Source organism: Amphiura filiformis, chromosome 5 (assembly GCF_039555335.1).
Source record: "Amphiura filiformis chromosome 5, Afil_fr2py, whole genome shotgun sequence".
Taxonomy (NCBI): Eukaryota; Metazoa; Echinodermata; class Ophiuroidea; order Amphilepidida; family Amphiuridae; genus Amphiura; species Amphiura filiformis.
This window is the reverse complement of record NC_092632.1, coordinates 16594533-16605697: the sequence shown is the minus strand read 5'-3', so window position 1 is coordinate 16605697 and position 11165 is coordinate 16594533. Positions and strand designations below refer to the sequence as shown.

At 34.5% G+C, this 11165-nt stretch overlaps 1 protein-coding gene across 9 annotated transcripts in view; it reads left to right on the top strand.

Moving 5' to 3' along the window:
• Nucleotides 1-1350: 1350 nt before the first annotated feature.
• Nucleotides 1351-11165, top strand: part of LOC140152729 (uncharacterized) — a 124897-nt gene continuing 115082 nt past the window's right edge. For 4 of the 9 annotated variants that reach the window (XM_072175202.1, XM_072175200.1, XM_072175201.1 and 1 more), the window contains exons 1-12: nt 1352-1584; nt 2637-2754; nt 3339-3434; nt 4271-4492; nt 4718-4945; nt 5398-5511; nt 7406-7639; nt 7754-8059; nt 8500-8616; nt 9093-9326; nt 9438-9743; nt 10555-10671. In XM_072175202.1, coding sequence (XP_072031303.1) covers nt 1543-1584; nt 2637-2754; nt 3339-3434; nt 4271-4492; nt 4718-4945; nt 5398-5511; nt 7406-7639; nt 7754-8059; nt 8500-8616; nt 9093-9326; nt 9438-9743; nt 10555-10671 — 2134 coding nt within the window. In that variant the 5' untranslated portion in view covers nt 1352-1542. Of the gene's footprint in view, nt 1585-2636; nt 2755-3338; nt 3435-4270; nt 4493-4717; nt 4946-5397; nt 5512-7405; nt 7640-7753; nt 8060-8499; nt 8617-9092; nt 9327-9437; nt 9744-10554; nt 10672-11165 lie in introns of all 9 variants that reach the window. The other 5 variants (XM_072175206.1, XM_072175205.1, XM_072175199.1 and 2 more) reach the window with 3 other exon arrangements.

Below are 11165 nucleotides of genomic sequence, written 5' to 3'. Positions count from 1 at the left end.
ATACGCGTGTACGGCGAGGTACGCGTTTAAAGGCGATTCGCGTAAACCGGGAGCGTAAAATGCACGCAATCTGTAATACGCGGAACAGTCATCTATTTTTGTAATGTTTTTCCTATTTAGCAGCAATTAAAGTGTTTAAAATGTAATTATTTCAATATTTAGAATGACTTAGTGGTATGATAAATTCGTTATTAGTTCAGCGTCGGTATGGTACGGAAATTATCGTGCGCTCAGTGTCATACTGGGTTCAGCCTTCGGCTTCACCCAGTATGGCACTTCTCGCACGATAATTTCCCGTACCATACCTCCGCTTCACCTAATAACTAATATTACTCACTTCCAACTTAACCATGTTAACCATCAACACGCACGAAACACTCACTCTCATATAACTCATCTCTATCGTTTTATCATGATACATTCACCTTGCTTGTAAATTAAGAATCATGTAAAACCACATTATGAATGATATATAGAGGATGATGAAAGTAACATTTGTTCTCTAGATTGTAATTGTTCATAATCACTTAAGGAATTCCTAATTACTAAAATAATGTCATAAGTATGCCAAGTATATCAAACCAAAGTTGGCTGACCATCGTGATTTTTACTCATCAATAATCAAGGTTGCAAACATAGGAAAACATGCGAATTTCTAAAACACGTTAATTAACTATACAAAATAAGTAATCATTATCATAACCAATTAATAAAACAAAACAAAAACAAACGGTTTCTTTAGCCTATGATATGAGTTATTGGTTATGTAGGGATATAATTTAAAATTTCATTTTATCTAACATCGGAATGAGCTCGCAAAAATACCTAATCCCATCAGTTTGGGTGTTATAAGAATACTGTTGAAAAATTATCCGATCCTGTAATTTATAGTATGAATTATCTAAATTTTTAGGGAACCACCACTACAACATCTGAGAATGTGCATTTAAAATCGTGACAGTTAAAACGAAACGAGGAAAAAAAGGAAGAAAGAAGAAGAAGAAGAAAATAGGCACAGATTTTCCGAAGACACTAATTAAGGCACACAATGTCATCAAAAACAGCACAAGTACCCTGTATCATCTTACATTTCCTGTAATTGGTTATGCACGTATGTAAGATGTAAATATTTTAACATTGTTTGTTTGCACTTCGTTAAATACAAAAATGGAAAAGATAAGCAAAATGACATCTGAACTTATTTTTACGTGCAAATGTAGCATACGACCTCCATAATAGGTATGTAAAGGAAGACAAAAAAATCACGAATAGCAATTTATATCCTTTTTCATATTGTATTTTATTTGATACTTGAATGACTTTATTTGACAAAGCTGAATACCAAATAGTAATGCACTTGATTTGGCAACGGTCTATTTAGCCGTGTGTCCAATAGTTTGCCTGATGTCACAACGACAATACAACCTATTATTACGGTGTCAAACACACAGAATCGTACTGGCTATGCCACGGATCTAGGAATTACAATGTCACTGAAATAACTGCTGTGTTTTAACACTTACTTAGTATAAGTTCTTCTGCATGAAATATTCCTATATTATGGCGATTGAAAGCAGCAGCCAGGTAAGCTTATCTCTGTCAAAACTTTTTTTATCATACTATTACTTAGCAACAGTTACTTTACTGTGTGTGAAAATTTCTATGCTACATATGATCGTGGTAAGAACGTGGTAAGAAACTAATACTTTTGGTGTAAGTGTCGTTATTGAGTGACAAGATTCATATTTTGACGACGTAGAGACAGACGTATATTCAAGAGGAAAGTACTCTGGTATGTGTATAATTATATTATTACATTTCTCGTTAATGCAATATGAACACAAAATCATAAACCAGTCTTGCATTTCAAAAATACAATACAATGTACATGACATTCCGATGGGCTCAGTGCGTTTTTAATGTGTCTCATTGTACACATTTCTATGACACTGTGCCGACGGTTGATTTTGTATAGTTCCTTGTCAAGATTGTTTAGTGTGTGTAATTTTATCAATAATTACAGGTTTTATGTAATTAAAATGTCTGAGCAGTTTTGGAAATACATATTATAGGGAGATATGTTTATAGGTAAACTTTTTAGTAACATTGCTTTTAAGCACTTAGTTGTTTGTGGGGATGTGGGGGTGTGTTTGTGGTGGTGCACATATGTGGGACCGGGAGTTTATGATTATGCTCGTATATCGGGGGTGTGGGGGTGTGTTTGTACCATGAAGTGCAACAAAAATAACCTTTTTTGAAACTCTGTTGAACAGGTTACGTCAATATTTACATTTTAGTTAGTTAGAACAAGTTGACCTTGTTGGTCTCGTGTCACTAATTATAGTATTGCTTTGGCGTTATTTTTCTTTTGTCCCCCGTTTCATGTCAGTGGGTAAGAAAACGTGCATGATAAAAAGTTTAAAAAACTACATGTTTTGAAGCAATTAAACCCACACTTAAACAAACAGAAAATTGCTCATGTCACGATCAACGTAATTGCTTTCTCCAAAACATCAATAACAACATTGAACAGAACAGAAAAGGACACAACTATACAAAGAAAACATATCAGAACATCGATGTCAACATCCGTTTAAGGAGTATTATTTTAACCTGAAAATATTTTTAACACGCAGGTTTGTCACTTCACGTGGGCACACAAAGGAATAATAAAGCACTTGCCAAGGAAAGCACTCATCCCTGTAGTTCATTATCGATATGTGTTCTTAATTGCGATAATTTTTTTAACCATCGGTAAGTCAGTGATTTCTAGAAATGGCAAAATGTTATAGATAATTCGAAACAAATTTATGTGAAGATATATAAATGTAAAATATTAACAAATTTAGTTTTGTTTTCAACAGTAATCCGGAATCCTTTCCTAATAAAATCAAAGAGAGTGAATGAATTAAACAATAACACCCTTTCACATTTAAAAATCTCGGAAAGTATATTAATGGCGCAGGGAAACAGAATTGAATATAGGTCGATGTTATTGAGTAATAAAATAGCTACCATATATTTCTTGAATTTGAAAATTAATCCCTCGTTAATTATAACAATGTGAAAATCATACCTCGTTTTTAATTCATTCCATTCATGATCATAATAAAATTTTACCCATACCGTACTAAGGTATTGACTGCTGTATGGAATCCCTGAAAAGGGTTTGGATTGAACTATCATCGTTAAACTCTTATATTTCAAGAATTTATTATACAACTGCATAATTATAATTTTGGTTCAGGAAAATTCTAAATAATTACAATTACCGACGGTACAGATCTTTCAGAGACACTATGTATTGATGTTTAAAAATGTTTCAAACTTTTCCATAGACTTATCACTGCAATCAGCCATTTTATCTGAATCGAGGAGTAAGGAACATAGATTGGTAGAAAAACAAAGATGGAAGAGACAGGACATCCCATCAGGTATTTCCAACAGCATAAGTACAATTAATTGATTCTATATGAAAGTTAAGAGAAACAAATGAATACGAAAGATTGATAAAAGACGATACAAAACAACACGTTGTATATCCATAGGACACTATTGTTTGATTTGTGTAATTTTAACTAGGGTGCCTTCTTTTTATCAGTAAGGTTTAGGAAAAGACAATCTTTTTAAGCACTACCATAAGAATTTAGTATAATTTGTTCTTGAATAAAAACAAACAGACAAGCACTTGGATAAAAACAAACAAACAAGCACTATACTATTTCATGACGCTCTTTCCTTGAAGGGTTGTAACCATATTTTTTGTATTACATGCTATATTTTTAGAGTATATTTCTATTGAATTCATCAGCTTAACTATTTCATAAATATTACAGTATTTATTCAGCTTTCGTTTACTGAAAATCCATCGAAAATTTGAAAGCGATTCAACAAGGGGTAGGGTAGGGGTTGGGCTAACCTTTTTTTATCTGTTACATTAGTTAAATAGTGCTCCTGACCCACAGATATTTTATCTAATGTTTAATCGTCTTTATTTTTAAATCCCCCAAATCAAATCTTGCAAATGACTAGTTTGATGGACACAATCTGGGAAATTTCATGTGTCTATGATGTTTGATATTAAGTAATGTTTCTTTAAAATTTCCATAATACGTCACTATCCCAGTTATGATGTGTTTAAAGCCTTTTGGGTATAGCTTGTGGGCAATCTCTCATTCAACGTCCAAAAAGTTGACCCTGAATTAACGACCATGCAAAATAAGCTTACTATTTCAGCTTATTAATTTGATATTGTTATTTTGTTAACAAGCTTGTAGCGCAACCCAATTCCAGTGTCGTGACGGTACTTGCATTCCACTCTACTGGCGTTGTGATGGGCATTCGGATTGCAAGGATAATTCCGATGAAGAGTGTCAGTGTGATCCATGGGAATTTGAATGTGACATTGGTAGATGTATAAATCGAGCTTTAGTCTGTAATGGACGAAACAACTGTGGTGATGGCAGCGACGAAACGGAGTTAGCATGTCCAGGTATATTGGGTTTGATTTCCAACATAAGCAAGCATTCCAGAAAGGGTATATGCACACAATCACTGAGTTAGGTTGGTGAATAAATGTGGACTTAAATGAAGTAAATTGTGGAATGAGGTTGCGAATCACGCAGTAATATAAAATAAAGGTATGGATTAAAATAATGTCAACAGAGGTATGTTCTCTCTAACTGGGTAAACATTTGAACTCCGATTGTTTTAATAGTCACGTGCCCTCGACGAGATGAATTCATATGTGATAGCAACTCTCTCTGTATTCCTGGTACATGGCAATGTGACGTCATACCTGATTGTGATGACGGTACAGATGAAGTTGGATGTATATGTAATAAGTGGGAATTCATCTGCACCAATCAGAGATGTATATATCAAAGATGGGTTTGTGATGGAGACGACGACTGTGGTGATGGTAGTGATGAAATGGAATGCCCAGGTAAGGTTCTTAAGATCAACATTTGTTAGCTTCAAATTCAAACATTTAACATTGTGATGTACAAAAGCTTTTCCAGCTTTCGTACAGGCAAATGCGACACAGGAAATCGAGAATTATTTTACCTTACTTGGTTTGTTGGTTTTATAATATAACTCCGATCAGTGAAATAAAGAAAAAAACATTAACAACTAACTAGACCTTTTAACAGAATCCGTGTTTGCATTTACATATAACCATGATTAACAAGTTTATTTACATGTTCCGTACCAGCTATGATCATGATTCATGATGCATTGCTTATTTCTGTACAAGCTTACAATACAAAGTTTTAATATTGTAATGTATAAAAGCATTTCCAGCCTTCGTACAGGCATACAAGAACATAATTTGGATGAAAATAGAACTAAGAGTGAAATGCTTCAAACCAATCCTCAAATATATGTTATTTTTAGAGTTTTGTGAACCAGATGAACTTCTATGTGACGGCAATCAGTGTATATTCAATGCATTTCTATGTGATGGAATCGTGGACTGTGTCGATGGGAAGGATGAAAGCGGGTGCGATGGTAAGTTAACATGTAAAGGTTTGTATTACAAAATTGCATGATGGTATTTGTACAGCAAATCTAACATTCCCAAATAGCTTAACAGATATCCTGTTATATGATGTCCTTTGTACTGTGGACCTCGCAAGAACATTACCTAAGACCGAAGATTATGATCACTTTATGTTTACCATGTTGAACTACCTTTTGGTAAGCTTACTTCGTTAAAGAAAGACCAAATATTTTATTGTTGTTTCTTTCTGAAATAAGCTAACGACCAAGTGATCTCAATTATTGTTATTGTGGCTGATAAAGTTCTTGCTTGGTGCTACATGTGTATAGATATATATTTTAGTTTGATCAGTACTTAACCTCAAAGCCGTTGTCATTGTCTTCATGCTAGTTCCCTCATTATGTTTTACCCGTTGGCGTGCCACTTTTCATGTAATAAAATGAAATAGTTTCTGACATGAAGATGAACAATATTGCATGTTATTATTATTATATTCTTAATACCGCTAACACCTGCCATATGATTATAGACAAAATGTGAAAACGACCTAGGGTCGGTTCGTGAATCTTATCGAAACATTCAACATTGATGGTCCGGGAGTATTAAATTGGAACATTGTATACCACGTGTGCACGTCTATGTCGATATTTTGAATTTAATTTGAATTTCGAGGAGTTAAGCGAACCGCCCATGCTTTTCCCGCCTAACTTTGTACACCCAAGCTTTAGTTGCATGTTGCAGAGCAGATTACGCATGTCGAGCAATTGTTGCTTCATCAACATTTCATTCGAAACATGAATGGAATTGATGCATTTGGAATCAAACGTAAGTGTTATTCGTTTAATTCAACGTATGATAGGTTTGAGTGGGAATTTTTCCGTAGTGTGGTTAAAGCCAGAGAAAACAATATTTACAAGAAAGTAGAAAAATTCGTACAAAAATAAGAGAAATGGTGACAGTTTTGTTTTATACCAGACGGTGCTTGATATCCACATACCGTACAACGTAGCACAGCATGACTTTGTTGATAATTGCGTCCAATTGCGACGATGGCGAATGGACATTATGATGCAATACCCTACGTCCCTTAACCTCATACCCTTAACCTTGCTTTGTAGAAAAAAGTACTTTCCCATAACATGTCAACCACATCGTAACCCTGCGAGGGAAAATGTAAATGCATGAAAAGATTCCCCAAAACTTAGTTAGTAAACCCTCCTCCTTTAACTGAAATCCTATTTCAGCAATAATGCATGTAGTTTATTTGTAAAAATAGCTCTAAATGATATCTTTTTTCATAGTGAAATTATAACATGAATTTAGCACATTACTAAAGGGTGTATTTTGAAAAGTAGTAAAATATAATGGTCGATGTTGTAGAGATACTTTTCCGTTTAGTTTAGTAGTGAATAACTAAAAAACTGTTTTGTGCATGAATGTTAGAGTGAAAGTAACATGCATTTATGATACCGGTAGCTAAAGCACCCTTTTATTTACGTAAGTCGTTGATTTTGGGTACCCCATTTGTCTGCTAAATGTTTGTCATTGTGTATGTTGGATCGGGGTCAAACTTTCACGCATGCGATGAAATGAAGGGGGAAATTCTGAAAGTAATCGAATCGTTTCGCTTTTATTCATTTGCTACTTTAATTAATGGGGTTAGAGTTAAAATATCATCAGGCAGGGTCTAGATAATATTTTAAGTCTACATAACTACAAGAAATCTTATCTAATCTTATTTTGGCTCGCATTTCAGATCTCCATAAAACTCATTTTACGCTTTTACTTATAACGGATTCAGAACATTATTATAATCTTGAATTATCACACTTTGCGCTTTCTCAAATTATTTCTGAAGTGTGATTTAATAAATCATTATTCATGACTATATTTCATGTTAAGAACTGACGTGTTCGCCTGATGAGTTCAAGTGTGCTGACGAACAATGTATCTCCACAATATGGGTATGTGACGGGTACGTAGACTGTGCTGATGGTAGTGATGAAAATCAAACACTTTGTACTACATGCCCTTACCAATTCCTCTGCACAAATGGAGAATGTACAAATATAGACAATGTTTGCGATGGAAGAAATCAGTGTGGAGATAACAGCGACGAAGACCAAATTTGTGTCGGTAAGTGGCTATCATTGTTCATGTGCAGGTTTAAGGTATTTTTCTAGAGTTCTTCGTATAATTATATCACACCTAATATGCATTCAAATTTCCCTTTGATATCAATTTTTCCAGATCTTCCTCCTCCGTCCTTTGTAAATATTGACGACACGACTTTCACATTAAGTTGGGACGAGCCTCCGCCAGAGTTATCAGGAGATATCCAGCGTCAAATCACACAATATGCTATCACGGTAACTCCACAAGATGGTGGACCTTTACAAACTGTCTACGTTCTTGCTGAAGCAGGTTCAGAACATACAGTAACAGGATTAACACCAGGAACAACATATGACGTTGATATTGGTGTCGTCATTAATACTGATGGTCAAGGAGAAATAGTTTTTGATATTGGAACATCTCCACAAAGCATAAATACGAGTAAGTTGGAATCTGTTTTAATTAATGTGCCAGGCTTTAGCCAGTTGGCCAATATCTAAGTTGCAGAAGTGAAAGCCTAGGAACACGTGCTTTATTTAGGCGGCTTTCGTGATCTCCCATTTATCGAAGAAGCATTAATCTTATATCGCCATACAGCAGAGTTACGAAGTATTAGTAGAGTAAGTAGCTGTAAGTGTAGAGAAGTTTTTCAATCAAATAATGATTGTATTTAAAATACATTTATTCTTTTGGGTAGAGCAGACATCCTCTTTTTAGTTCAATTACTGGTTTAAGAATTACTACTGCTGTAAGACCGATTTACCTAGCATGCAAATATTTCTCTTGGTGGGTTAAGCAGCAATATTTAATATGTAAACATTTGTTTTGTTATTTTAAAATGAAACTGTCCAAATCTTTTTGTTTTGTTATTTTTCTCCTAGCTTCCGTTAAAACTACACAACCAAGTGCTACCACTCCCGAGATAAGCACAGCGGACAGTGAAACTACACAAGAAGTAACAACTGACATAAGTCAAACTACCGAAAACGTAACATTAGGTATTTCACAAGATTTTTGTTGATCAAAAACCGAAATCTTACTATGACCTCTTGTACATTTGTTTAAACATAATTTTCCTACGTAAGACATAAGACATAACCTTGTCCACTGAACCAATGATAGAAAATCTAAATATAAAAATATAGCAAAAAAAAAGAGTAATAATCAAAAGAATAGTCTAAAAGAAAGTAGGCAGTTCAAAATAACTAAAATTCTAAAATTAAATTAAGATGACGGTATTTCAGTATTGTTAAGCTTATTTAAAGGAAGGTGATCGGATATCATACTCGGTACCTCCAATCATGGTCGATGCCCCCAATCGGTTGACCCACGCTACGCCACTGTCTCGAGTAATGCACATATCGCTTGTCTTTTTCGAAACACCATTTTTCTAATGCTTACGTTATGATGCATTATTAAATGATTTTATTTAACATTAACATTTTTTGCTCGATATGTTCTATTGTTACTTTAGGACCTACGTGTGCTCTTGATGAGTTTCAGTGTACAGACGGACAATGTATGAGATCATTATGGGTATGTGACGGATTAGAAGACTGTGCTGACGGTAGTGATGAGGATGAAGACTTTTGTGCTACGTGTCCATTTCAATTCATCTGCACAAATGGCAGATGTACTAAGACATACAATGTTTGCGATGGAAGAAATAATTGCAGAGATAACAGCGATGAAGACCAAATTTGTGTAGGTTAGTTTTGGGTTTTTTCCTTTTTGTTTTGGGTAAAGGTGGTCATTCCTAGTAAGTGTCACTCATTATCTCACATGGCATCATTAATTAAAGCAACATCACTCTTTTCAGATCTACCTTCTCCGTCCTTTGTAAATATCGGGGACACGAAGTTCACACTAAGCTGGAACGAACGTCCCCCAGAATTATCAGGTGATATTCAGCGTCAAATCACAAAATATGCTGTGACGGTAACTCCACAAAATGGCGGACCTTCGCAGACCATCTACGTTCCTGCGGAAGAAGGTTCGGAATATACAATAACCGGATTGGTCCCAGGAACAACATACGAAGTTGGTATTGATGCTGTTATAAACACCAATGGTCAAAGAGAATTAATTTATGATATTGGAATAATTCCACGAAGCATTAACACAAGTAAGTACTAGGCTACTTTATTGGTCTTTAACATACATTAGGCACAGAAAGTCAAGTCAAGTCAAGTTAAACTTTATTAATCCATTTCTGGAAATATGCACAAGAGATCATAAACAAACTACATTTGGAGAACAACCATAATACAAAAAAATAACACAGGTATTATAAACAAAATGAAATTCAAAGGCACTCCCTAGAAATGGTATGAAAACATAACTTAACGACGGTACTTGGAGTTATGATAAAAATAGCTTGAGGGACAAATAAGTTCAGGTACCTGTCTGTATTTGCACGCGACAGTTGCATACGACCAGTTTTTGAGTTGGTGTCCTCCATCACATCGGTGAGCTTCTGTAACAAAAGATCAGTGTACACTGTCTCGAAATCCTGTCGTGTTGAGCATATGACTCTACTAGCTTCTTTAATTACCCTTTCCACCCTCTGCGGGTCTGGGAAACATCACCTAGTGGGGGTGGGCGTTCTTAGTGGAAATGAGAATATGGGGATATCATTTAGATTCGCTGTGCATTTTCAGCCATTTAATTTAGACTAGGGTGCATTTTCAGCCATCCTAAGATGTAGGAGAAAATTTCTTTTCATGATAGTGTAAATAAATACAATTTTCATTTAAACTTAAATGCATGCTAGTATGTATATGAACGATGCTAGCAAGACCTACAAATAGGGACAAATAAATATCTTATTAAATCATGCTTCTCATTATAAAATATAAAAATTAGCTAGAGTATCCGTATGTCGTATTTGACAATAATAATATTAATTTAATAAAACGTCATCCACTTTGTCGTAGCTGCAATTGGAACAACACAATCAAGTGCGACCATTTCAGAGATAAGTACAATGGAGGGACCAACTACACAATTTGTAACCAACAAAATCATCGCAACTACCGACACCGTATCTAAAGGTAAAGAAAGGGTCCAATGGCGTAAGAAATTATCGCTAATAATATATTGCTGTATATAATATTGAAGTCCCATAGAACAAGGTATTTTAGTCATTCTGTTTCATTTGAACTAAATAATATCTTCTTATATCGTAACTTAAGCTGGACCATGTAAACGTTGTATGTTATGTAGAAGTAATTGCAACATAATCTGTCATTGATTTCCAGTCTTCAAAGCAAAGTCTGAGTACTATTATGTGATACCAATTATCATTTTACTTAATATTGTTACATCACAACATGGTCACGGTAGACCCAATTTAAGTTTGTCAACATATTCATGATATCTAATGTTTAGAGCCTATAAGTTCACCTGATGAGGTATATTATGTACTGCATACTATGCAGACCGACAATGTATACAAATATGCGACTAACTTGTTGGAAGTTTAATAAGGATTAAAATATTTACTGTTGCAAATCTATATACATATATGTCATTCTCTATTTCCTAG